Here is a 25030-nt window from a genome sequence, read left to right as displayed (position 1 = left end):
ATCCTTAAACAATCAAGACTTGAAGACTTGACTTGAAGCAGAATATTATGTGCTGTCTTTTCTTCTCTAAATTAAAGTTTGTAGTTTCAAATAACGAGGTCACCATATGTGCAAGTTAATCCCTTCAAAGGCTTCAGTGAGTTGTAAACACTCAGTTTCAGATGGTTGTTTTCTACTCCCAGATCTATACGATGTCATCTCAGCCACACATCAACCATCCCTAGTTTAAGACTGTGTGGCGGCAGAAGTCACTGGGACGTTTGTATCATGAAGGACATGTGTAACTGCACTCTGCAGGAGGCAGCCAACCGTAAGTGGGAGGGTCCTTTCACACCATTGCACTGGCTCACATTAACTTCAGGACACATTTTCAGATTCTGGTTGTGACTTTTACATCCATACACCCAGCACGTCCCTGAGGTCATGTGACCAGAGCCTGCTGATGCTCAGAACTAAAGACTCCCACACTCTGGAGCTCTCTCGCTCGGAACTTCAGCTCCGTGGACTCAGTGACCTATGAGCTCAGAACTAATCTTTTTAAACTTCTCGCTCATATGTTTTTGGCATTTTGGTTGTGAAGAATTTTGAGATATTTTTTTTGAAAGATGCTATATAAATTAAATCTTACTCCATTTACTTTAAAATTACTTGTTTCAGACAGTATACATTTATCAGGTCACAGTTCGAGAAAAATAAGCACTACTTACGAACTCTGATTAGTACATCGCTACACTATTTAACTGCCTGGATAACACTGGTCTGGTAATGCTAGTAAACAGAATAGATTCCCTTCAAACTTAAGTTAGCAAATGTTTTAAAGTAAGATTTTAGTAAAACACATTCAATACACTTCACATTTACAGTGCTGCTCCCTTATTTCAGTCTTTGAATATTGGTCACACTTGCATGTTTCAGATCATCAAAGACATTTAAAGGTTAGATAACCTGAGTGAATACTAAGTGCAGTTTTTAAATGATAAGTTCATTTGTTGAGGGGACACAGTTATCCAGACCTACCTGTGAAAAAGCAACTGTCCCCTAAACTCAATAACTAACTGTGCCACTCTTGGCAGCAAGAACGGCAGTCAAGTGTTTGTGATAACTGGTAATGAGTCTTTTGCATCACTGCTGTGGAACTTTGTCCCACTCTTCTTTGGAGAATTGATTTAGCCACATGCCAAAGCATCTCAATCAGACTTAAGTCTGGACTGATTAGGCCACTCCAAAGCCTTAATTTCATTTTTTGAGGCATGCAGAGGTGGATTTGCTGGTGTGTTTTGGTTGATTGTCCTGCTTCATAATCCAAGTGTCCCTGGAGCAGAATTCATGGTTCCATCAATTACAGCAGGTCGTCCTGAAGCAGCAAAGCAACCCCAGACCACCACACTACCACCACCACGTTTGACTGTTGGTATGATGATCTTTTTATGAAATTCTGTTAGTTTATGTCGGATGTGAGACGAGCCTTTGTGATCTTTTTGGTCAGCAGTGGTTTTCTACTTGAAATCTGAACTTAACTGAGACAAGTGAGGCCTGCAATTCTTTAGATGTTGTTCTGGGTTCCTACGTGGCCTACTAACGATGAGTCGTTGATGCGCTCTCGGAGTAATTTCTGTAGGATGCATGTCTCAAAGCCTTAGAAATTACTTTGCAATCCTTTCCAGACTCATAGCTGTCAATGTCTTTGCTGTTTCTTTAGATTGTGGCACGATGTGTTGCTTTTTGAGATCTTTTAGCCTGCTTCACTTATCAGACCGGTTCTATTAGGTGATTTCTTCATTCAGCAAGTTTGGCAGTAATCACACCTTGGTGTGGCTACAAAAAATGAACTTCACTTCCAAACACATCACTTTCTTTAGTCACGTATATGCATGATTGGCATCACATTGATATAAAAATAAAACACAGTCTTCTGCATAAACCTGTTATGAAAAAAAAAAGCACAGAAATAAATAAATTACTAATGACCTAATTAGTAGACCTAAATTAACTGCTGACCTTTGCGGTAACTGATATGTACAGTTTCCCATTACAGTGGTTACATATGAACACAGCTGTAGACGTTCTGTCTTACAGCTTTAACCGATGTACAAACTAAATAAACAAGGATTCAGTTGAGATAATGTTTATCCATCACATTTACTGAATGATGACAGTGCCTGATGTCAAAACAGATTTTTCTCCCTGCCCTTGATAAATGCTCTGAAAACAAACCAATCAACCAAACCCGAATTACAAATTAAAATAAACATCTTTTTCAAAATGTTTAAACACGAGAAGTGCTACTGTTCACCGAACGTCTGAAACATCACAAGACCTTAATTAGGTGAAAACTGCGTGCAAATTCTTTGACGACAATGTCTTGAACCTTGGCCTTTCAGAGGCTCCCCCAGCCTCGTGTTGACCGCGTGATGCAAAGCACCCTAAGACGATGAGAGAGAGAGAGAAAAAAAAACTGACAAAGGCGGTTGACATATTCTAGGCTCAGCCTCTTGCATTACTTCCCTACAAATCCTAAGACAGAACATTTGTTTCACTCCCTTGACTTAATGCTTGTAACTCCAAACCTTCCCCCAAAATCTGCTCCATATTAGCTTGATGCTACAGACGATCAAAGAACAGCATGTGATGCATTAAGGTGCATTTCATTAGGACAACACAGCATCAACAAAAGAAACAAGGCACACTCCATTCCAGCTGTAGAAAAGTTCAGTGGGATGGTATCTGGAGGAAACATTATGCAACCAGTGCTTTTACAGGCTTGTGTGCCACATGAATGAGTGCAATCATTTCCAAGTTCTTGGCTTAAAGCAACAAGCGTAATGGGACCAGACTGAGTGCAGAGTGCGTAGAGAGAAAACAAAGACACACTCGGTCATGCTCACCAAACTTTACCCGGCACCATACAACTTTTTCTCTCTTTGCACCCCTCCACACACACACACACACACACACACACACACACACACACACACACACACACACTACGCCGCTTTGTCTTGCAGACTTGTGTGCAGTTTTACTCCAAACATGGCCTCCCACTGTGTTTTGACCCAGGCCAGCAGACCCTGGAGGAGCTCGCCACTCTCTGAGCGCACACACCACGTCCTCTCCTGTTTCACAGTCTGCAGGAAACACACACGGGAAAGTATGAAAATTAAAGCAGTTAATCACATGCGAGTTAAACTTGGCAGGGCCACAATCTATAACATGCTGCTGCACAAACAGAAGGAGAACGGCAGCAGAACTTTGTTATCAGATCTGATGTTGTCAAAGTAGCAAACATTAGAAAACAGCACTGCATTTTAGCCACTTACTGAACAGCAGTATGGTTAATTCACCGGTACGTACTCTGTTGGTAACAATAAACGTCAAACACAATGAGATTGTGTTCATCTTCAGTGAAAGTCTTGTGCGTGATATGGTCGTCACAAAATACTGGGATGGATGATATCTGTGGCATTTAATAAGTCCTCCACATAGACTTAAATGTATAATGGTTCTTTTTTATGCTTTTCTACGATTAATATTTATTTATCTCCACATCCCTACACTTACACTGAGTGTAATTTGTTTATAAATAATAATAATAAAAAACAAATAAGGGCAAAGACTAAAGTAAGCACATGAACAATTAAACAGTGACTGATGTTTTTTACAGGTATTTTTACCACTATAGTAAAAAATAAATAAATAAAGATTTCAATTTTCACATGTAGTAATTAAACTTTGGTGGCCTTTTATGTAACACAGATACAACTCTGATTAAAGTCAGAAACTGCATAAAAAAAGTTGGTTAAGTGGTGGGTTGCAAAGTGGCTTGCAGTGGTAATAGGCTACATAATAGATCCTGATATTTCGGGATTTAAAAATCTGATATATTGCCCAATGGTTGTTTTTCTTAAACAAACAAACAAACAAACAAAACACATCCATCACGCCGCTTTGCCTTACTGACTTGTGTGCAGTTCTACTCTGAACATGACCTTCAACGACCTTTCTCCCATCTCTTTTTTAATTTTTAAAATTCAATAATGTTGAAGTCCAGGCTCTGGGGAAGCCAATCCATGACAAAATCTCCAACACCACTGACTGCAATGCAGCTCAAACCATGACAGAGCCTCCAACATGTTACACAGATGCCTGCAGACACTCACTGTTTTACTTCTCTCCAGACCACTTCAGGAAATACTGATGATGATTTGAACAAAAAGCGTAAAATTTGCATCCATCACTTCATCAGACCCGTTGCCACTGATGTTCGGTCTAGTTCTTGTGTACTTTGGCGTACGTCGGACTTCTCTCCCCATTTCCCTTCCTTACAAACTGCTACTTCATAGACGTCTTTAACAAATTACAAGACAGTTTACAGCTCATTGGAAGCAAAATATAAGGAAACAAAGGTTGGCCCAGGATTTCTGCACAGTACTTTATGTCAAACCCCAATTTGACATAAAGTACCTGAGGGAACCTTCCAGATCCCTCAGGTCATCTGGATCTGGTCTTTTATCAGTTCCCAGAGTCAGAACCAGACACGGAGAAGCTGCATTCAGCTTTTATGCTCCTTATATCTGGAACAAACTCCCAGAAAGCCTCAGATCAGCTGAAACACTCAGTTTATTTAAATCCAGGTTGAAGACTCACCTATTCTCAGCTGCATTTGAATAAAGCACCAAATCCACACTTTTAAGCTTAAATTTCAAAACTTACATTTAACTACTGATTTTATCTATTGTTCTGATTTTATCTGTTTTGATTTTATATACTGTTTTGTTTGTTTGTTAATTAGTTTGTTTGTTTTCTTGTTTTAATCAATTTTAAATCATGCTTTTTATTTGTTTTTGTTTCTAATGTCTCTGTATAGCACTTTGAATCACCTTGTTGTTGAATTGTGCTATACAAATAAACTTGCCTTGCCTTGCCTTTAATGTAAACTGAGTGATAACATCTACCTGTTTAAGTATATCTTTACTTTATCTCCATGTCCAATGAAAATTAATTTCCATTGCTTCTACATACTGCTGTAAGAGTTTCAACTTTGCCTCATAATCACTGACACAACCGCAGATTGCAGGTCTCATTTGTGCAGCATGAAAATATTTCTTAAGGTCTGGCAATGCCATATCTCATTTATGTTTTCCTAGCTGTTTTCAGATTTGATTCTCAGCCTTTGACCAGCCCGTATGAACTTGGAGAAAACTTTATCCCCGGTTCTAAATCCCACAACGTTTTCTGACTTTATATTTCACTGTTGGAACACAACAAAATTTTTCCACAGTCAGACAGGCCTGCCAAAGTACCCGAAACAGACAGACGCACACACCCACACATGCGATCACAAGATTAAATCAATACTAACTTTGCAATTGTAGTTGATAATAAAGACGAAGGAATGACACAAACATCCCCAACCGCCACGGCCAATTTAAAACCTCGAAATACTTCATATGCAAATACGCGACTGTTTTTGTAAGTCATTTTTGTTACCTATTTGTTGCTTTATCAGCCTGTTATTATTATACAGTTTAGGATCTGCCAAAACACCAACGAGCCATTCATTTGTTTCCCTGAATCTGTATGCGAGTTTCATATGAGGAAAAACTAAATGTATGCCAGAACATGTTCCTGTGAACTACAATTTCTGCCAAGATACATAACTAATAGAGTGGTATTACATTCATTACTGCTTTCTACCAAAGAGTGTTTGCATTTTCTCATGCCTAATTATTCCTCATCTCCCCGGTGTTTTTAATCAGCTGCATGCAAAAGAAACAAAAAAGGAAGCTTGTCTGGAATCAAACCAAAGATATATTTATTCTTCATTTCTGTGTAGTTTTGAGTGGCAGCTGTCTTCATGACAAGAAGCAGAAGCACATAAAGTTACTATAAGACTTTCTCATGACATTTCTGGGCTTTGTTTAAACTTCTGAGATCACACGCACCTCATCGTAAAGCTTTATATCCATCCTGCACTGGTCCACAGGCCACAGGAGAACTGAGCTCACACAGCTGATTGGCAGAGTTTCTAACACAGTGACGCTCCCGCTGCACGGTTCTTTGTTTTCATTCGCCGACGGGCTGTTTTTCCTCCACTGGTGATCCTCTCTGAGCAGATAGAGGGTTTCTCTAGTCGCCAGAACCGTCAACGGCATCCAGATATCCTCTGAAAGAAAGCCAGAAAAGTTTCACGTTTTTTAAATAACTCCAAAAGTGCCATTATAACATATTCACACAGAGCTAAATCATATCTTAAGTCATCTCAGGTCATTCTATAAAGAACTGCAGTATTTTCTCCCTCGAGCAAGAGCAACACATTTAAACTTTACTGTTTTGAGCTTTGAGATTTTAACCTCTGATCTTGTCATATAAGCTGCCTTTAGAGGTCACTGATGTTAAAAGCTTTACAAAGTACTTTTGAACTACAAAGAAAAGTTATGGTGTTACATTTCATGCCAGAAAGCTGCATCTTCTGTGGGACACGTGGAGGAAGAAAAAAAAAAAACAGAGAGAAGTCAGATCCAGACATGTTAAAATTATAGTACTTGAAATTCCAGAGACCTACACAGCTCTGTGCAGCCTGCAGCTACCCCTGCTTTAAATGTGCCTGCTTTAGCAGAGCCAGTTAGGAGTCCTGCAGGGTCAGTATCTACCAAACTCACGCCAAAGCAGTCACCTGCCATCGCTGAGTAAAAACAAAAGATGTCTGCCTCATTTAAGGGCACAGGTTTGATTGTCGATAGGCATCTCACGTCAGCTACTCCCCACGGGTGTGGGGGTTGGGGGGGTTTGAGGTGGGGGGCTCTTCCTGCCATAATCTACTTTTATCTTCAAGGAAATAAAACCTTGTTGCCATTTCATTTGTAATTCTCCCCTTTAGCACATTATCCTGGCATTTATTCCTGCAGTAATTCTGGGGGTGCAGAAGTAGCGTCAGGGATTTAATTGGGCCAAGATTCCTTACTTCTGGCTAAAACCAACAGTTAGGATTTAGCTATTTCTCCAGCTTGTAAACTAAATTACCTCAATACAAAAACCTCACGACAAACAACACTAACATAAAGAGATACACTCACCAGCCACTTTATTAGATAAACCTGTTCAACTCCTCATTAACACAAACATCTAATCAGCCAATCACATGGCAGCAACTGAGTGTATTTAACCATGAAGAAATGGTCAAGACGGCCGCCGCAGTTCAAACTGAGCAGAACTGTCAGATCACCTTTTTCAGCAGAATGGTCAAAAGGTGATTTAAGTGACTTTGAACGTGTCTTGGTTCTTGGTGCCAGACAGGCTGGTCTGAGTATTTCAGAAACTTCTGCTCTGCTGGGATTTTCCCATACAACCGTGTCTAAGGTTTACAGAGAATGGTCTGAAAAAGAGAAAATGCCTAGTGAGCAGCAGTTCTGTGGGTGAAAGTGCCTTGTTAATGCCAGAGGAGAATAGCCAAACTGTTTCAAGCTGCTAGGAAGGCAATAGTAACTCGAATAACTACTACTTGTTACAACCAACGTATGCAGAAGAGCATACCTTGAAGCAGATGGGCTAAAGCAGCAGAAGACCACACCCATTATGGTCTCCTGCTCCTGAAGACCATAATGGGTGTGGTCTCCTGCCATCAGCTAGAACAGGAAACTGAGGCAACAATTCGCAGACTCACCAAAATTGGTCAATTCAACACTGGAAAAATGTTGCCTGGTTTGATGAGTGTCGATTTCTACAGCGATACTGAAATGGTAGGGTGAGAATTTGGAGTAAGCATGCACGGAATCGTCCTGCCTCGTATCGACTATTCAGGCTCGTGGTGGTGTGGAGGATATTTTCTTGGTACACTTTGACCACCTAGTACCAAATGAAGATTGTTAAAACACCTTACCCTGCCTGAGTATTGTTGCTGACCATGTCCATCCCTTTATGACCACAGTGTACCATCTTCTGATGGCTGCTTCCAGCAGGATAACACACCATGAAACCTCAAACTGGTTTCTTTAACATGACAATGAATTCGCTCTACTCAAATGGTCAGTCACCAGATCTCAATACGATCGAGCACCTTTTGGATGTGTTGGCAGTGAGAGAATGTTCCCTGGAACACTCTCTCACAGTCTGTTCTCTAAAACCTAAAAGAGGAATTATGGATTTGATCAACTGGTCTCTGAATGCAATTGACACCCCTTCTCAACGAGAAGTCTGGGCTCGGGTGAGCCTGACTGCTGAAGATATCTACCTATTCGGAACCATGATAACAGGGTTCCTGCTGATCGGAGCTGGCTTGGCCCTGGCTTATCGAAGAATTAAGGAAGCGGAACCGGCTGTTCAAACCCCCACAAGGCTGCCCGCTGGGATTGAAATGATGGGACGAGGCGTGAGTTTCTCAAAATGGGCTCATTGAGTGCAGCATGGAGAAGATCTTGGAGAACGCACGGCTGCTGTGAATACTCAGAACAAGACCTCTGAGTGAAAAACTGGATTACCGGTACATTTGGAGGGGCTCGCTCGAATAACACCTTTGAGCGCAAATTGGATCAAATCTTGGGGAAGTGCATTGCAGTCGTGAGTTCTCAGGACCTGCTCTTTGAGCAAAGAGAATGACAACATCATGGAACGTAAGTTTGGATAACATCATAGAAAGCTCACGGCTCTCCAACGGGAGATTGAGAGACCAGTGTTGGACTGTTAGAGCAGCTTAGAAATTCATATGACCTGTTCGCACTAAAGTAAAAAGCACCATCACTTCATGCGGATACCCTCTCGGTGCCAGCTGCGGTCGCAAGGCTGGAGCCGATCAAAAACACCCTGATAACGACTGTGTTTAGTCTGTTCCTTCCCATTCCATGCAAGGCCACCTGGGTTGGCTGGAAGACTGTTTACTTAGCCTAGCAGGGCGAAGGACACTGTCTCAGCTGAACTCTGGGCACGCACACACATACATATACACTGATATGCACACACTCATCCCCCCTCCCTTTCCAAACGCCTTCGACGCTTATTCCCTTTCAATGCTGACGGTGGATCAAGGAGACCAGCGCATGCAGGCCGGGATGTACTGTCTAAATCGGCTGTCTCTCACCCCTTTACCCACCCCTGTTGCTTGTAATGTGTTTCTTTGCTGTATTAAGATTTTTTCATGTGCTATGTGCAGAGGTGTTTTTTTTTCTGTTCTCAAACTGATCTCCCTGTTGGAGCTCAGTCTGGGGGGAGTTATTTTTTTCTCCTCATCTTTCCTCGTGTGGTGCATTTTCCATTGTTATACCTCTCTGACCTGTCTTCCCCATGTGATGTTTTGTGTCATGTATGAATGGTCGGAGGGCAAGATGGCGCCGCCATTGCGTGCAATAGGTCGGCAGCCTTATGAAATTTCCCCTTGTGGGACTAATAAAGGTATATCAAAATCAAATCAAATCAAATCAAACTGTCTAAAGCTATCATGTCAATATGGGCCAAAATCTCTGAGGAATTTTCCAGCTTGTTGAATCTATGCCATGATGAGTTAAAGCAGCGCTGAAGATAAAGGAGGGTCTAACTAGGTACTAGCAAGGTACCTACAGTGGGGCAAAAAAGTATTTAGTCAGCCACCGATTGTGCAAGTTCCCCCACTTAAAATGATGACAGAGGTCAGTAATTTGCACCAGAGGTACACTTCAACTGTGAGAGACAGAATGTGAAAAAAAAAAATCCATGAATCCACATGGTAGGATTTGTAAAGAATTTATTCGTAAATCAGGGTGGAAAATAAGTATTTGGTCAATAACAAAAACACAACTCAATACTTTGTAACATAACCTTTGTTGGCAATAACAGAGGTCAAACGTTTACTATAGGTCTTTACCAGGTTTGCACACACAGTAGCTGGTATTTTGGCCCATTCCTCCATGCAGATCTTCTCGAGAGCAGTGATGTTTTGGGGCTGTCGCCGAGCAACACGGACTTTCAACTCCCGCCACAGATTTTCTATGGGGTTGAGGTCTGGAGACTGGCTAGGCCACTCCAGGACTTTCAAATGCTTCTTACGGAGCCACTCCTTTGTTGCCCGGGCGGTGTGTTTTGGATCATTGTCATGTTGGAAGACCCAGCCTCGTTTCATCTTCAAAGTTCTCACTGATGGAAGGAGGTTTTGGCTCAAAATCTCACGATACATGGCCCCATTCATTCTGTCCTTAACACGGATCAGTCGTCCTGTCCCCTTGGCAGAAAAACAGCCCCATAGCATGATGTTTCCACCCCCATGCTTCACAGTAGGTATGGTGTTCTTGGGATGCAACTCAGTATTCTTCTTCCTCCAAACACGACGAGTTGAGTTTATACCAAAAAGTTCTACTTTGGTTTCATCTGACCACATGACATTCTCCCAATCCTCTGCTGTATCATCCATGTGCTCTCTGGCAAACTTCAGACGGGCCTGGACATGCACTGGCTTCAGCAGCGGAACACGTCTGGCACTGCGGGATTTGATTCCCTGCCGTTGTAGTGTGTTACTGATGGTGACCTTTGTTACTTTGGTCCCAGCTCTCTGCAGGTCATTCACCAGGTCCCCCCGTGTGGTTCTGGGATCTTTGCTCACCGTTTTCATGATCATTTTGACCCCACGGGATGAGATCTTGCGTGGAGCCCCAGATCGAGGGAGATTATCAGTGGTCTTGTATGTCTTCCATTTTCTGATGATTGCTCCCACAGTTGATTTTTTCACACCAAGCTGCTTGCCTATTGTAGATTCACTCTTCCCTGTCTGGTGCAGGTCTACAATACTTTTCCTGGTGTCCTTCGAAAGCTCTTTGGTCTTGGCCATGGCGGAGTTTGGAGTCTGACTGTTTGAGGCTGTGGACAGGTGTCTTTTATACAGATGATGAGTTCAAACAGGTGCCATTCATACAGGTAACGAGTGGGGGACAGAAAAGCTTCTTACAGAAGACGTTACAGGTCTGTGAGAGCCAGAGATTTTCCTTGTTTGAGGTGACCAAATACTTATTTTCCACCCTGATTTACGAATAAATTCTTTACAAATCCTACCATGTGAATTCATGGATTTTTTTTTCACATTCTGTCTCTCACAGTTGAAGTGTACCTCTGGTGCAAATTACTGACCTCTGTCATCATTTTAAGTGGGGGAACTTGCACAATCGGTGGCTGACTAAATACTTTTTTGCCCCACTGTAGTTATCTAGTGATAACTGATAGAAATCTAGAACGGAAGCAAACTCTGTGAGATAAAAAGAAACAAACAGAAAAATAGAGTAATAAAAACTCAAGTCAGCAAAAAAACAACAACTTATGAACAAGTGGATGTGTCACCTTGTAGGACAAAAGCCAGAACATAGAAGAACTGCAGCTGTCCGTCCTCCATATCTGCCTGGATGTCTTCGCACACTAAAGGCCTGACAGATCAGACAAAGTCCAGTGTTAACATGACATACAAACACAAACAAAAATCTCCTTCAGTTAAAGATACAATGGCATAAACACCGATTTGTATAAAATAACAGGGCGGTTTGGAACCTTGTGGCTGATAGGTGTGAGATTGAAGGGCTTCAACATCCCAGCGTAAAGTTTACAGTGACTCTGAAGCAAAGGGGATAATTAACATAATGACAGCTGACAGGAGTAGTGTTGTGCAAACACTGGAAGTGAGACTGTGGTTTGCTGCCTCAGAACACATGAAGGTTTGTTTGTATTTTTTGATTTTGTGTTGTGAAGCCTGGAGGAAAAATGACAAATTGGGAGATTTAAGGCCTTATTGTGTTGGCACCTGAATGAATTTGCTAATCTACTTAACAGGCACTTAACAGGCTTGGTTTCTGTCACTGTCAATGTATTTTTTTAAGCTAAAGAGAAAAGAAAGTATTTATTTATGTTCTCTAACTTGGAAAAAAAAAAAATTCTTCCAGGATGTCTAAACTGCCTCATATACTTACACAGTTTGTGTGTATGATTGAAAAGTTGGATTATTCACAGCACGTGTTTTTTTTTTTGCAGGTTTATGGGAGGTTTTTTTTTGTTTTGCATGTTTCTTCCCTGAAATCATACTTTCATGAGCTAAACCACATTCCTTTTCAGTGAGCACCCAGGAAAAGCGTCTATCTTCTGAGTGAGAAAGGAAAACATACAAATAAAGGTGCAGAAACACTACTGGCACTGTTAACAAACTACACGGGGGACATGCATGCTCTAGGACTTGCAGAGCAAAACACATGTTACAAATTAAGATGTGGTTTACCAGCTAATTTAGTGGAGCCATTTTACAAAATGGAGTCTAAAAAAAGCTGATTGTAATCAACTAAAGATGTGTCAGAAATGTGCAGCGTTAGAACTTCTACTGCCGTAACTCCCTTTAACCTACACGGCCCAACCACATACAAATGTGCATAACACTATTCAGACCACATCTTTCAGCATCTACGCAAATAAAATCAAAGACGCCTGCTGTTTTCTCACTGCATCCAGCGGGTCCTCCCTCAGCAAAAGTAGGCGTGCAGATGCAGTGTGGGTGCGTACCAGAGATGGTGCTCAGGGGTGAGCCTTGTGGTGGAGATCGACTTCAGCTTGCTCTCTGATTTGTGAGCCATCTCACGCACAACTCCTGAAGAAACGGCAAGAAAACAGTTAGTAGTGGTCAAAGAATTACCCGTGAATATTCCCTCTCACCCAGGTTTTTACTAGAGTTGGCTTGCATGATTCACTGTTAATTATTTTATGCTGCATCTTGGTGAGCTCCTTCAGTTCATCCTACCTGAAACAAGCCATTTTAGCACTTCTCCCTTTAACTCTTTAGCCCCCGAAAGCCTCCTAAGAGTAACCCTTGAAGCTCTTTTATGAACAGTTGTTTCAGTTATTTCAGACCTCCTCATAGAACAGAATTACTGGGTGTGCCTGAGAAGATAGTGAGGGTGGTCTCTGCCTATGCAGCCATCCTTGGATAAGTCCACATGCTATTCCAACAGTCATCAAACCACATGTTTATTGTTATATACTGAGGTGTTAAAACTTGTCATTAAGGGTACAGGGGCAGGTTGCCAAATATCATCTTTATGTGGGAAAGTTAAAACCTTTCAATAGTTCTGCATTTGTTCAGGTATTTGAATATGCAGAGCTTAGGCAGAGGGGTATGCAACCTACGCAAATGTGGTTATATGCGGTGTTCCAAAAAAAACCCCAAAGCATGTAGCTTAGTATCGATGATGCTATGCATGGGTACATGCTTATTGGTTGGAAGGCAACAGGATGAAAAGAACGGATGAAAGGGAGTTCACCATGAATGGGAGAAGCATGAAAAAACACCAAAGATTACAAAAAAAATTGCATGAGAAGCATCAAGAGTGGCCGCAGTCATTTCATTGTTTTTAGCATTCAGTTTCACTTCATTTCAAATGTATTTAAATAGAAACAAACAACAACAGTCACCTCAAGGTGCTTTATCTTGGGAAGTAAAGACCCTACAAAACAGAGAAAACCCCCAACAATCAGATGAACCTTGCGAGGAAGCACTTTGCGACAGTGTGAAGGAGAAACTCCTCTTTACCAGGAAGAAACCTACGGCAGAACCAGGGTCAGGGAGGGGCGGCCATTTGTGTGCTCCCTCTGTGACTGACCAACAAAAGTACAAACTGAGGTTTTTTCAGCATTCTGAATATGTAATCTGTTAAGATTTGGGTTTATATTTGTGGAAATTTTTAAGATGTCAATTTTCATTGTGGGATATGATGCATTAGGGTCATTTTAGGTGACATTTGCAAAATAATTCCAGAGGTGGAAGAGCTCTAGTATTCCAAAAGAAACCACAGAATTTCTGAGATGAAACTTCCACATATAAAGCGTGTCACTCAGTGTCCATCGATGTATCGCAGAGTTCATCATTAATGGACAATCCAGGCCCCAGTTGCCTAGATAATCCTCTAATTTATTGATAGGTCAATATTGACAGTATCCTTTGTTCGCACTGGTAGTTGCTTCATTTGGTTATCTTAAGTTTCAGGAGGTGTATTTGTCATTTGTCTGACATGTTCCATTTAGCACATTAAGAAATATCCAACCACCAAAAATTCAAAAATGGTTCCAATACTCAAAAAATGTAATGAAGGTTGAATGAAGATTAAGAGTCTGAAACCTCAACCTTCCCAATCAAAAATCTATTAGTTCACCGCTGAAATTTACTTAAAATTTCTTAGATTCCTTCTGAACATGACATGTGACCATTTCAGCAGTTTACAGCTGGCTGGTTTACAGCTTGTTGAATCAGCTGAGAGGGTAGCACTCCTCTGTTCTCACTTTCCTGAGGCATTTTAGATGAAGTTGACAGATTTGGGGGTTTAGGAACATTTAACAGGAGAAAGCAATCAGGTGAAAGGATACAAATATTACTTCTAAACTTGTAAACGTGTACTATCCTAGAAATGTCACACCCAAACTTTCATGGAAAGAAGTCTAAAGACAAAAGTGGAACCCAAGCCGAAACTTCTTCTGGTAACTGTCATAAGGTGCAGGTGTTAAATATCAGCACCATTGAATCAGTGGTTGAGAAAATGCTGGGAACACAATCTGCCGGGTCACGCCAACAGTTGTGAATTGTGGCGTATCATTGAGTGTGACTACAACAAAGGGAAGAAATGATAACTGGGGTCAAGTTTGAATAGATGAGATTTCAAAGATTTAAAGAGACACTGAGGAGGAGACAGAAAGAAAGGACAAGGCTCAGTTACAGCCGAAGGAACATAAAATGAGGGCAAAACATGCTTTCCTTTATTAAAAATGTGAAAATCAGAAAAAAAAAGTCTTATCTAATTTTCACCTATGTTACAAAATGACACCGTATCCCCAAAAGTTCATCGACAGTTTGGTTCCTTAATTTAATAAAATGATTCTAAAAATATACACCAGCTTCTAAAAGGTGTGTATCAATCTATAATGTTTGATGTAATGAAATGTTTATTCATACTGACATTTCAGTAACCATGAAGAAAGATTTAGGGTTCAGAAACCAGTCGTGACATTGGCCACACACACAGTTTTTACATTCCTGATAAATTTCAAAGTTAAACAATCATTTTGAACTAATCAGTGCTTATAAACACATAATTCACCTCTCAGGATTAAGTGCCACAAAATTAGATCAGCATTTTATTTTTTGTTCTCATATATTTGTAACCACTACCTTTTTTTTAATCCAAAAGTTAGTGGTTACCACTTTGCACGAGAACCCATTTTCATTTCTTAAAAAAAAATAAAAAAAAAAATAAGAAAAGAAAAATCATATTTTGTCATTAAATCTAATTGTCGAATTGTTTAAAATCTTGTGGTTTTCTCCGTTGCCTTTGGATAAAAAAGGTAAGGTTCTTGCCCCGCTTTGTGTCACGTGTCTGATGTTTTTCAAGACTGTGCATAGTTTTATTCATATTCATTTATTTTAATAATTTCCTTAAAAAAAAGTTTCAAAATATTTTGGACAAAACTGACAGATGGCTCAGTTGCTTTCACGAAAATCTGCACTGGCCCCGGGTCAAAGTTTCCCCACACTCCTGGCAGTGTTTAGCATGTCTGAGGGGAAGCAGTGAGCGTTAAGACTAACAACGAGATTAAATAACGTGTTAACGTGGACAGTTTAGCAAGGTGCCATCCAAGACCGCAATCAGGAGTAAGTAAAGGTGACAAGCAGAGCGTGTTAAGAACCAAATCTGAAACAAACAGACTTTCACTAGAGCTCTGCTCTGTGTCAATATTGCTGTGTGGCTGCTTCCAACAACAACACCCCTGATCATTTTCACATGATATCAAATACCAAACCACTGTCTGATACGTTAGACACCCGGGACAGGAAATGGGTAAAGATTTGATTTTCTAATTCCAGTTTCCAAAGCAACATCTCTCTCTGTTGATACCGACAACTCGCACCAAATCTTCTACAACACGGTTTGATTGCAACAGTGAACATTAATAGAGTCCTTCAAGCATGAGAAAAGACCTGGCAGACCCCCCCACCCAAAAAAAACACCCCAAAAAAACACTGGGCCGTAGATTCCAGAGGTCTTGTGTTATCTCTCCTGTTTCAATAAAGCTGTGTCAGACTAGGTTGGAGAAAGAAGCTCTAAGCTCCAGAAAACTGTCCCTGTTATAACCACATCCTTCCTCTGTCTTCCAGGCAGCGAGTCCATCGTCATTCCAGTTGTGGTTTCGAAAAAACTTTGTCCACATGAAAGGAGCCAGCTTGGACAACAGTCAGACTTTGTTATGGTTAAGCTTTTCCGTATTTCTCCTGACAAAATATTGCAACAGCTGTTTTCGGGGTTAATTTGGCAGTGGCATCAGAGAGTTTGTCATATTAGCCACTTTGTTTTCAGGACAGAAATAAGTACAGCCTTCGTATAATTCACATGTAGGTGTCTAAAGCAATGAGAAACATCGGGATTCATTTGTCTTCTGAGCACCTGGAAGGATACAAAAAGATCTTATTTGTGGGTTGTTGTTTTTTTTTCTCTACTCCGTCTGCTTTGTTTTGGAGACATTCTGGTCTTGCTGAAAGCAATCTGGAATTATTTTCACCCACAAAGAATACAACGCAGTAAATGAGCGGTTTATGGACTTAAAAAGAAAATGCTGTTAGTGGAGAGACAAAACTTCAAGGAAGAGGGAGAAGAAAGAAGCAAGTGGGATGCCTAAAATGTTCCTTGATCCTGGTCAGTGAGAGGATCAAATAAGTTCATAAATACTCTCATATATGTGGGTGAGGCTCGAATTTAGCTTTGGAAACATTCGTCAGACAAACATATTTAGATAATGAACTGCCTTTTTGTTTCAGTACATTATATTGAAATGTTTCTTCTGTTTTTTTGTTGTTGTATTTTTTACTGAAAGATGAAACCAGAGTGAAAATTATATTAAAATAATTTATCTTCAATGACCAACCACTAAATGCAACTCTTACAAAAGCGCGTTGGTAAATGAAACCAAATTGTGGTAGCGACTCTCAGCAGAGATTCAGGACTATTTTGGCTAAAATATATACCCACTACTGTGGCAGGAAGCCTTCAGAGAATTACTTGCAAAAGGGAAAATCTGCCCACTTTTGATAATTGGCAGTTGTTTCAGACCCTTTCTATAAGCGATGCGTGCAAAATGTCAATTTTTTTTTAAAGGTTTTTGCCTTTTTAAACATTCCTTTGAAAAGGAAAAATAGAGCATTTATAAAAACAGATTACCCCTTCCTCTTAAAACAATATGTAAAAAGATTTGATATGATCTGAAATAATTACACTTGTAGCCTCAAAATTATGTTGCAATGTTTGTAAATAAGTAAATAAGTCAGCAAAACTCACTTCTCTCTGATGATAGCGATACTGAGGTGACATCTTGAGGATATCATGGACTTTTCTGTCAGTAAATGCCAGTGTTTTTGCCCCTGTGAGCTGCTGTAGGCCTATGTTAGCTGCTGTTAGTAAAACTTTGTTTTTGGATCTAACATTATTGGACTTGGACACTTAGTGAATAAACTCGATACTCGACAGACACTCCAGCCTAACATTAGGCAGGCTAACAATGAGCATATTTATGCATGTTTATGTGTTAGAGCCCTGAATTCAGTTCAAGAAATGAGGCTTGAGGTGAGAAGGAAACGCGTGCCACATATTTGACCGGTCTCTAGCCACAGACATGCGGTAGATTACGTAGAACGGTGATGTCCATCTTGGCCACTATATTCAAGATGGTGGGACAGCTTTGCAGCTTCAACAAAGCAGCGCCTATAACAGTGTCAACCAGCTGGCAGCCAGTTGAGTTGTGCTCATTGACAAAGACTCATTCAGATTGATTGCAACATGTTGGCAATCTGTCTGTATTTATAAACTACACACCAATTATTTGAACTTGAACAATCTCTTTGAGAGTGATTGCAGTTAACAAAAGTGGTCGTCAGTGTTGAATACCCTCCAGCTCTGTGTAACCATTTAGTCACCACACGTGGTAATCGGTCACAGAATGTGAAAAAATTCAACACAATTAAAAGGCAGCCATCGGTTTTGTTTGTAGTTGTAAGGAGAATGCTGTCCTACTTTTACTTGTGACTGAGCCATTAGCTTGGTCTGAATTAGGAGGTAGCTTTGCTATGCTAACTGTATCCTGTCCCAGGTTGTTGTTCAGTTAAGACTTCTACGTGAACAGAAATCAAAACAAGTAAATAAACTGAGCAAGATCCTTAAAAAGTCCATATACAAAACACATCTCGTGCTTTTTTTTCCACATCCATCAGGCTTGATCTGTACAAACATCAGGGACCATCCCTCTCTGTGCTGTTTTAATTGTAATTTTTGTTCGCATGGGTTCAATATCAAAACGTTACATGTGCTAAAACTAAGCGTCGATCCTATTCCACACATGCCAAAATGTTTTTCTGTTTTTCTCCAAATGTTTAGGGGCTGGTAACTGTCAAATTGATTTTCCATATTTCTCCAGACATTCCAAAGCCCAGGAAGAAGTCCCTGTATAATAAAAGGTTTTCCTCTCAGCCTCTGGTCCTCTCAGTCAGACAAGTTGGTGTGGTGATGTGCTCAGTCTGTGGAAACCCAATACTGAGGGGGACGGGTAGAAATTGGCGTCACAAAGCACACATATGGTATAGTATTACTTTGTGGCGGCGAGTGGGTCTGTGACAGGGAACATGTTGTTCAAATGTCTGCCTCAGGGACGTAACACAGCCCTCCAACTTTTAAAATTAGGTTAACTGTGTTTAATCTTCCCTCACTGTGCCCTGAGGTTAATCCTGAACCCAGTGTAACCAGTAAACACAGCGAGAACGGGACAGTCACATTGTCTTTCTGACTATATTAACAAAATAAAAACTTCCATACAGTTTCCTTTTATTCTGTGGGGTTTCTTTTTTACCTGTTAAACGGCCAAAGAAGCGTTTGCACCGCACGCTGTCCCTCACGAGTAGCGTGTAGGCCACGTCCACATCTTCAAACTCCATGTGGATGCTCTGAGAACCCAGCCCCACCTCCAGGTAGCTCAGCTCCATGATTGGGTAGCTGTCCCTTTTCTGCAGCCAATTGGTGAGCTGGCCTCTGCTGGGAGGAAACAACATGAGGCATCAGGAGGTAAAGAAAATGTCCTGCCTCGCTGACCTCGATTAAACAGTTTACGTGATGTCTGACACTTGTAATCCATTTGTAAAAGTCAGAGTTTTGTTAGTACAAATCACATCAGTAACTTTTTTCAGGGATTAGGACACCGGGTCAAATCCATATTAACAGTCTGGTTTCCGAGACAGTGCCAAGAACAAGAGAATTCAGCACCTGCAACATGCAGTACATAGCAACTTTTGACGTCACCTTGGAAGAGCATCAGAGGAAAAGCTGATGTGTGAGGGAAGTCGACCTATTATGGCCAACAAATTTCTCACAGAGGGGAGAAAAACAGAAAAGAGCCCAGGGACTGCAGACGCTTTGAGATCAATGTGTTTTCAAGATGTGACCTAGAAACAGGTTATTCTGCTCGGCAGGTTGTGCAATATTAACCAGATCCTAATCAGAGGGTGCTGAGTTTTTCACCACCATCACAAGACATAATTGTTATCTGCCACGTGGTTGCATGGAAAAGTCAGCTTTGAGGACGCTGCTTAAACTTGTCCTTAAGTGGCTTTGATTTAATCATCTTTTTATCTGTTTCGGTTTTATGGTCGGCATACCCCTGCTCTTGGGGAAAGTCTTCACACTTGATTCAACGTAAATCAATCACCGAGGCACTGGAGATACCACAAAGCTAGAAAAAGTGCTGAGATCGTTTTTGTCATTAAGGTCTACATAAAGTACTAAAATAAAACTGCAAAACTCATAGTATTGCCATCACAGTTCAAACAAGATACAATAAATGTAAGAAAGCAAACAAATATGCATCATACAGTGTCTTGAAAATGTACTTGCCCCGTCCTGATTTTTTGCTGCTTACCAAGCAAATTATAATATTAGACAACAATAATCCAAATAAGTACTAAATGCAGTTGGTAACTGACAGTTTCATTCATTAAAGGAAAAGAGTTATCCAAACCTACCTCGCTCTGTGTTACAAGCAATTGCCTTGCATTGTAAAATCATGAATAAAGTGGGATTCACCACATTTTTAGAAAGCTGAGTTCAGTTTCACTCCCCAATCTCAGGTCCGATTACTGACAGACCTGTTGAATCAATAAATCACTTAAATAGAGCCTGTCTGTCAAGCGAAGTAGGTGAAATGATTTCAGAACCAACACGTGATGCCACAATCTAAAGAAAGAGCTGAGAAACAAAGTTACTGACATCTTTCAGTTTTTACAAAGCCATTTACAAGGCTTTGAGACTCCAGTGAGAACCATTATACACAAAAGGAGAAAACTTGGAACAGGCGTGAACCGTACCAGGAGTCACCAACCCCCAACAGCACATCAACGACTCATCCAGGAGGTCACCAAAGAACCAGAACAACATCTAAAGAACTGCAGGCCTCACTTGTTAAGGTCAGAGTTCATGATTCAACAATAAGACAAATACTGGGTAAAAATGGCATCCATGGGAGAGTTCAAGGAGAAAACCACTGCTGACCAAAAAGATCACAAAGACAACGTCTCACATTTACCAAAAACATCTTGATGATTCCCAAGACTTTTGGAAAATATCCTGTGGACTCATGAGACAAAAGCTGCACTTTTTGGAAGGTCTGAGTCCCGTTACATCTGACATAAAACTAACAGCATTTCGTAAAATGGACATCATAGCAACAGTCCAGTCAAACATGGTGGTGGTAGTGTGACGGTCTGGGGCTGCTTTGCTCAAGTAAGGAAAATCCTGAAAGAGGATGACTATCAGTTCAGTTCCTGAAGCACCTCTGAATGACTCAAATTTTTTTTTTTAAAAATCCCAAAATGAGGATTTTAGGGTGGCCTAATCAAAGTTTGGATTCAAATCCTGAACTTAAGATGCTTTGGCATTGACCTTAAACAGCATGTCCAATGTGGCTGAATTGAAACAATTCTGCAAAGAAGAGAGGGCCAAAATTCCCCCACAGTGACGTGCCAGTTATTGCAAACTCTTGATTCCCCCCCAGGTCTAAATAGTTTTTTTCCCTTAAATGAAATCATCATTTACAAAGAGCATTTTGTATTTACTCAAGTTATATTTATATTATATAAATAAGACCATAAGACTTTGTGGACTGGTGCCAGCTGAACTACCTCCAGATCAACGCCAGTAAAACCAAGGAACTGGTGGTAGACTTCCGCAGGCACAAGCATTCTCCACTGCAACCACTGAACATCCAAGGTATGGACATTGAGGCTGTGGACAGCTACAGGTACCTTGGTGTTCATCTGAACAATAGACTGGACTGGACTCATAACTCAGACGCCCTCTACAGGAAAGGGCTGTACCTGCTGCGGAGACTCAGGTCGTTTGGAGTGGAGGGCCCACTCCTGAAGAAATTCTATGACTCTGTTGTGGCTTCTGCTATCTTTTATGGTGTGGTCTGCTGGGGCGGCAGCATCTCTGCTGGGGACAGGAAGAGACTGAACAGGGTGATCCGAAGGGCCAGCTCTGTTCTAGGATGCCCTCTGGACCCAGTGGAGGTGGTGAGTGACAGGAGAACGGTGGCTAAGCTGTCATCCCTGTTGGACAACATCTCCCACCCCATGCAGCAGACTGTGACAGCACTGAGCAGCTCCTTCAGTGGGAGACTGCGGCACCCACGGTGTGGGACGGAGAGATTTCGCAGGTCTTTCCTCCCCACTGCTGTCAGACTCCATAATAAAGACTTTAACTGATCAAGCACACACATCCATACATGTGCAATAATCCTTTCTGTCATCGTTGTATTTTTACTCAGTTGTATATAGTATTTGTATTTGTATTCTATTTTTATCTTATTGTATATTTATTTTATTTTATTCTACTGTATATAGTATTTTATTTTATTCTATTCTGTACAGTTGTGTACTGTATTTATTCTTATTGTATTCTAATTTTTGCCTCATAACTTTTGCACTGTCCACTTCCTGCTGTGACAAAACAAATTTCCCACGTGTGGGACTAATAAAGGTTATCTTATCTTATCTTATCTTATATTAAAATTGGTTTATGATCTGACTCTACTGACCAATCATACTGGAGCAAGCTTCGGTTGCAGAAGGAAAGGTAAGACTACAGTTACTGAAATACAATCTTGAAATGATTGCCAATCATCTGATGATGATTTAATGTTTTGTTAGCTTTTTAAGATGCTTTTTGCATCAGAAGCAGAGTAGTTGATGGGTTCCAAGACGGCACTGACGGTCATTCATGTTTGCCTTCTCTGTAGTGTTGTTTTTTGTTTGAACAAAAACTTTGTGATTTATCTGGAGCTTTAGAAACTCTTGTCCCCAATTCTGTCACTACAGTTCGTCCCCTCTTCACCGCTACCAAACTAATCACTACTGGCTGAAGTGAAACACATGTGGGTAAAGGATGCTACAAAACTCCATTATGCTGGGAAACACAGAGATTTACTTGGGAAAGACTGGCTTAATCAGCTTTGTGTGAACAAAATTGCTCTACTTACTGCAAATCTGATGTCATTTCCAGGAAATAAATACGTTGATTTGAGACAACCAGCAGCGAGGGAACCTCCCCAGGTTCTCCAAATTTGACAGCTGACATCTGAAAGTCCAGAGAAAAACAAGCAAACAGAAGGGGGTAAATGACAAAAAGCTGGAAAACACTGACTGTCTTAGCAGAAGAACAGAGAGGCTCTCCTGTGCTGATAAACTCTTTTACAACATTGTAATGAGCACCATAAAGTCAACAATAAACTATTAAACAACCACATTATCAGATGAAACCAAGCTCTGTAAGTTTTCTTGTATCATTTCCTCCAATATAACGCAAGAAGTAAGAGAACAAGTGAAAAATGGAGCAGCCCCTGTCACTGGGTAAATAAACATAACCAAGATGAATGGTGTGTGACTTCCTGTTTCCAGCTGCTTGGTCCTTTTTGCTCTTTGTACAAGTGTCTCATAGAGACAAGCAACAGCCTGGTGATTCGAAGAAGTCTCAAACAACATTTAATGACGACAGCAGTGCACAAGCTACACAAAGGAGCCAAAGAAGAGGAAGAAGAAAAAGAAGAAGAAGAAGAGTGGGGCTTCAATGGGATCCTGGGAGATTTACTGTCAGAGTTCGTCTTGGCTGACTGAGATGAAACCGCAGATGAAGGGTAATAGGTCTTAAAGTTGTCACCAGCTATTAAGTTGGAATTTTTTTCACCCCACTGGGGAGATAATCTAAAGTTTTTTGTTGTTTTTTTCCTTTAAAACCACAGTCACAAAAGAAACAATAACACCGACATATAAAAACGCTGCACTGCCAAAATTGAGCGATCAGTCATAGGCTGCCATTGCCGGCAAACTTGTGCTTTAACATAGAGTCTGGAAACAATAGTGTTTCCTGAATTACACTAATGCCAGTAAAGATTTAAAGACCCTGAAAACATATTTTCTCAATCTTCTCTTTACTGTGAATTATGAAACCATACAATAATACATTTTTTTCTTTGGTTTTTAAGCTCTAAGCTCTGTGTGAGGCTCACAAACCTTAAGGAAAGAATGAAGTTCTTCTTCTTCCTCAAAGACTTCTACATCCAGGAAAAGCTTGAGCCGATGGTCCACCACCTCGTAATCCTCAGACAGAAGATCCAAATCATCTAAAAAATATATATGAGAAAAAAAAACTAAGTCATGATAAGTTACAAAGTAACTAAAATCAGCTTTGTATTTATGCTTTCAGATGATTCTACATTAATATCGTTATAGCGTAGCTTCCTGGAAACACTGGGAAGCCTTGCATACAGTATTTCTTGGTTTTTATGAAACCATATTCAGAGTTTACTGTAGCAGACTGCAGCGCTGGCCAACAGCCCTCATGCAGAAAGGCATTTAAGAGCAATAAATCCACCAAAGAACAGCAACAGAAGTTATTAGAACTGTGATGGATGGTTGTAGCTGATCAAAAACAACAGGGCATGGATCTGCAGAGACCAAAGCTGAGGCCTTTGATTTGAGAAGAGTGCAAACAGAGATCTGATTAAAACAGCCTTTGAACTTTCAGATAACTGCTTTTAAATGGGGAGAGGTGCATGCACACACAAGCATACGCACAGGTTGACGAGTCTTTAGAGACCGGTTGAAGAGGTGCTCTGGAACAATGGATGCACTGTGTCGCTAAAAAAAACCCCAAACAAACCCCATATTCAATGTGCGTCAGTGTTTTGGGATGAGTTCTCCAGAACAAAACTGCCATTTCAGAAGGACAGATTACATGGCTCTGCAACTGCAATCTCACAATTGGAAAAAACACAGAGGAAAAAAGATACAGAAAGCTATCATTACGACTCGGCCTTCCCTCTCTGAGGCTTTCATTCCTCTCCCATCACTTCCAGCAATGACTCCAATCTGTCTTGTTGCACATTTACCATGTGGTTCATCTAAAAATGGCAGCCAGATGTGGGGGGGGAAGTCAGATGCTGTCACAGAGATACAGAGCAGCTCAGAGGATTTCTGTGCCACACAATATTCATAAATATTTCTCAGTCTGCGCTCACTTTCAATTAGGACTTACATCTGTCTTTAGCAAAGGCAGTAAAGCCGATGTAAACAGTTTAAACCACATGCCACTGCTGATGTGTTTTACAATGACCACGCGAAGTGCAGAATTTGAGTTTGAAGCAATAAAACTCCACTTATATTTTACTGCTGTTTGGCTTGTTCTTCAATAAACAGTGCTGCCAACAACGTTATTTTAGATGTAAAAATGTATGTATGTGTATGTTGGGTATGCATGTCAGAATTTCACTTGGGTGCGGTTAAAAGGTGCATGTTTAGCTGTATTGTTTTTAAAACTATACTACCGGCTAACAGCCGAAAGGTTTAAAGCATGACTCGAAAGAGTTCAACCACTACTCTTTATGACAAGCGCTCGCTTATCCGTCCAAAGATGTGCACTGTGCCTGAAGTTAACTGATAAGAAGAGTTGACATTTGAGGTGAAGTGATGCTT

At 40.7% G+C, this 25030-nt stretch overlaps 1 protein-coding gene across 2 annotated transcripts in view; it reads right to left on the bottom strand.

The window, feature by feature from the left end:
- stk11ip (serine/threonine kinase 11 interacting protein) overlaps positions 1 to 25030 on the bottom strand; it is a 50211-nt gene continuing 25181 nt past the window's right edge. The window contains exons 20-26 of one of the 2 annotated variants that reach the window (XM_080876867.1): positions 23570 to 23679; positions 22540 to 22637; positions 18862 to 19043; positions 12490 to 12574; positions 11290 to 11372; positions 5943 to 6163; positions 1 to 3125 (exon numbers count right to left, since the gene is read on the bottom strand). In XM_080876867.1, coding sequence (XP_080732993.1) covers positions 2985 to 3125; positions 5943 to 6163; positions 11290 to 11372; positions 12490 to 12574; positions 18862 to 19043; positions 22540 to 22637; positions 23570 to 23679 — 920 coding nt within the window. In that variant the 3' untranslated portion in view covers positions 1 to 2984. The remainder of the gene's footprint in view (positions 3126 to 5942; positions 6164 to 11289; positions 11373 to 12489; positions 12575 to 18861; positions 19044 to 22539; positions 22638 to 23569; positions 23680 to 25030) is intronic. The other variant, XM_080876868.1, reaches the window with a different exon arrangement.

The sequence above is a fragment of the Rhamphochromis sp. 'chilingali' genome, assembly GCF_963969265.1.
Source record: "Rhamphochromis sp. 'chilingali' genome assembly, chromosome: 3".
Taxonomy (NCBI): domain Eukaryota; kingdom Metazoa; phylum Chordata; class Actinopteri; order Cichliformes; family Cichlidae; genus Rhamphochromis; species Rhamphochromis sp. 'chilingali'.
Note: the sequence above shows the minus strand (reverse complement) of the source record. Positions and strands in the feature narration are given on the sequence as shown.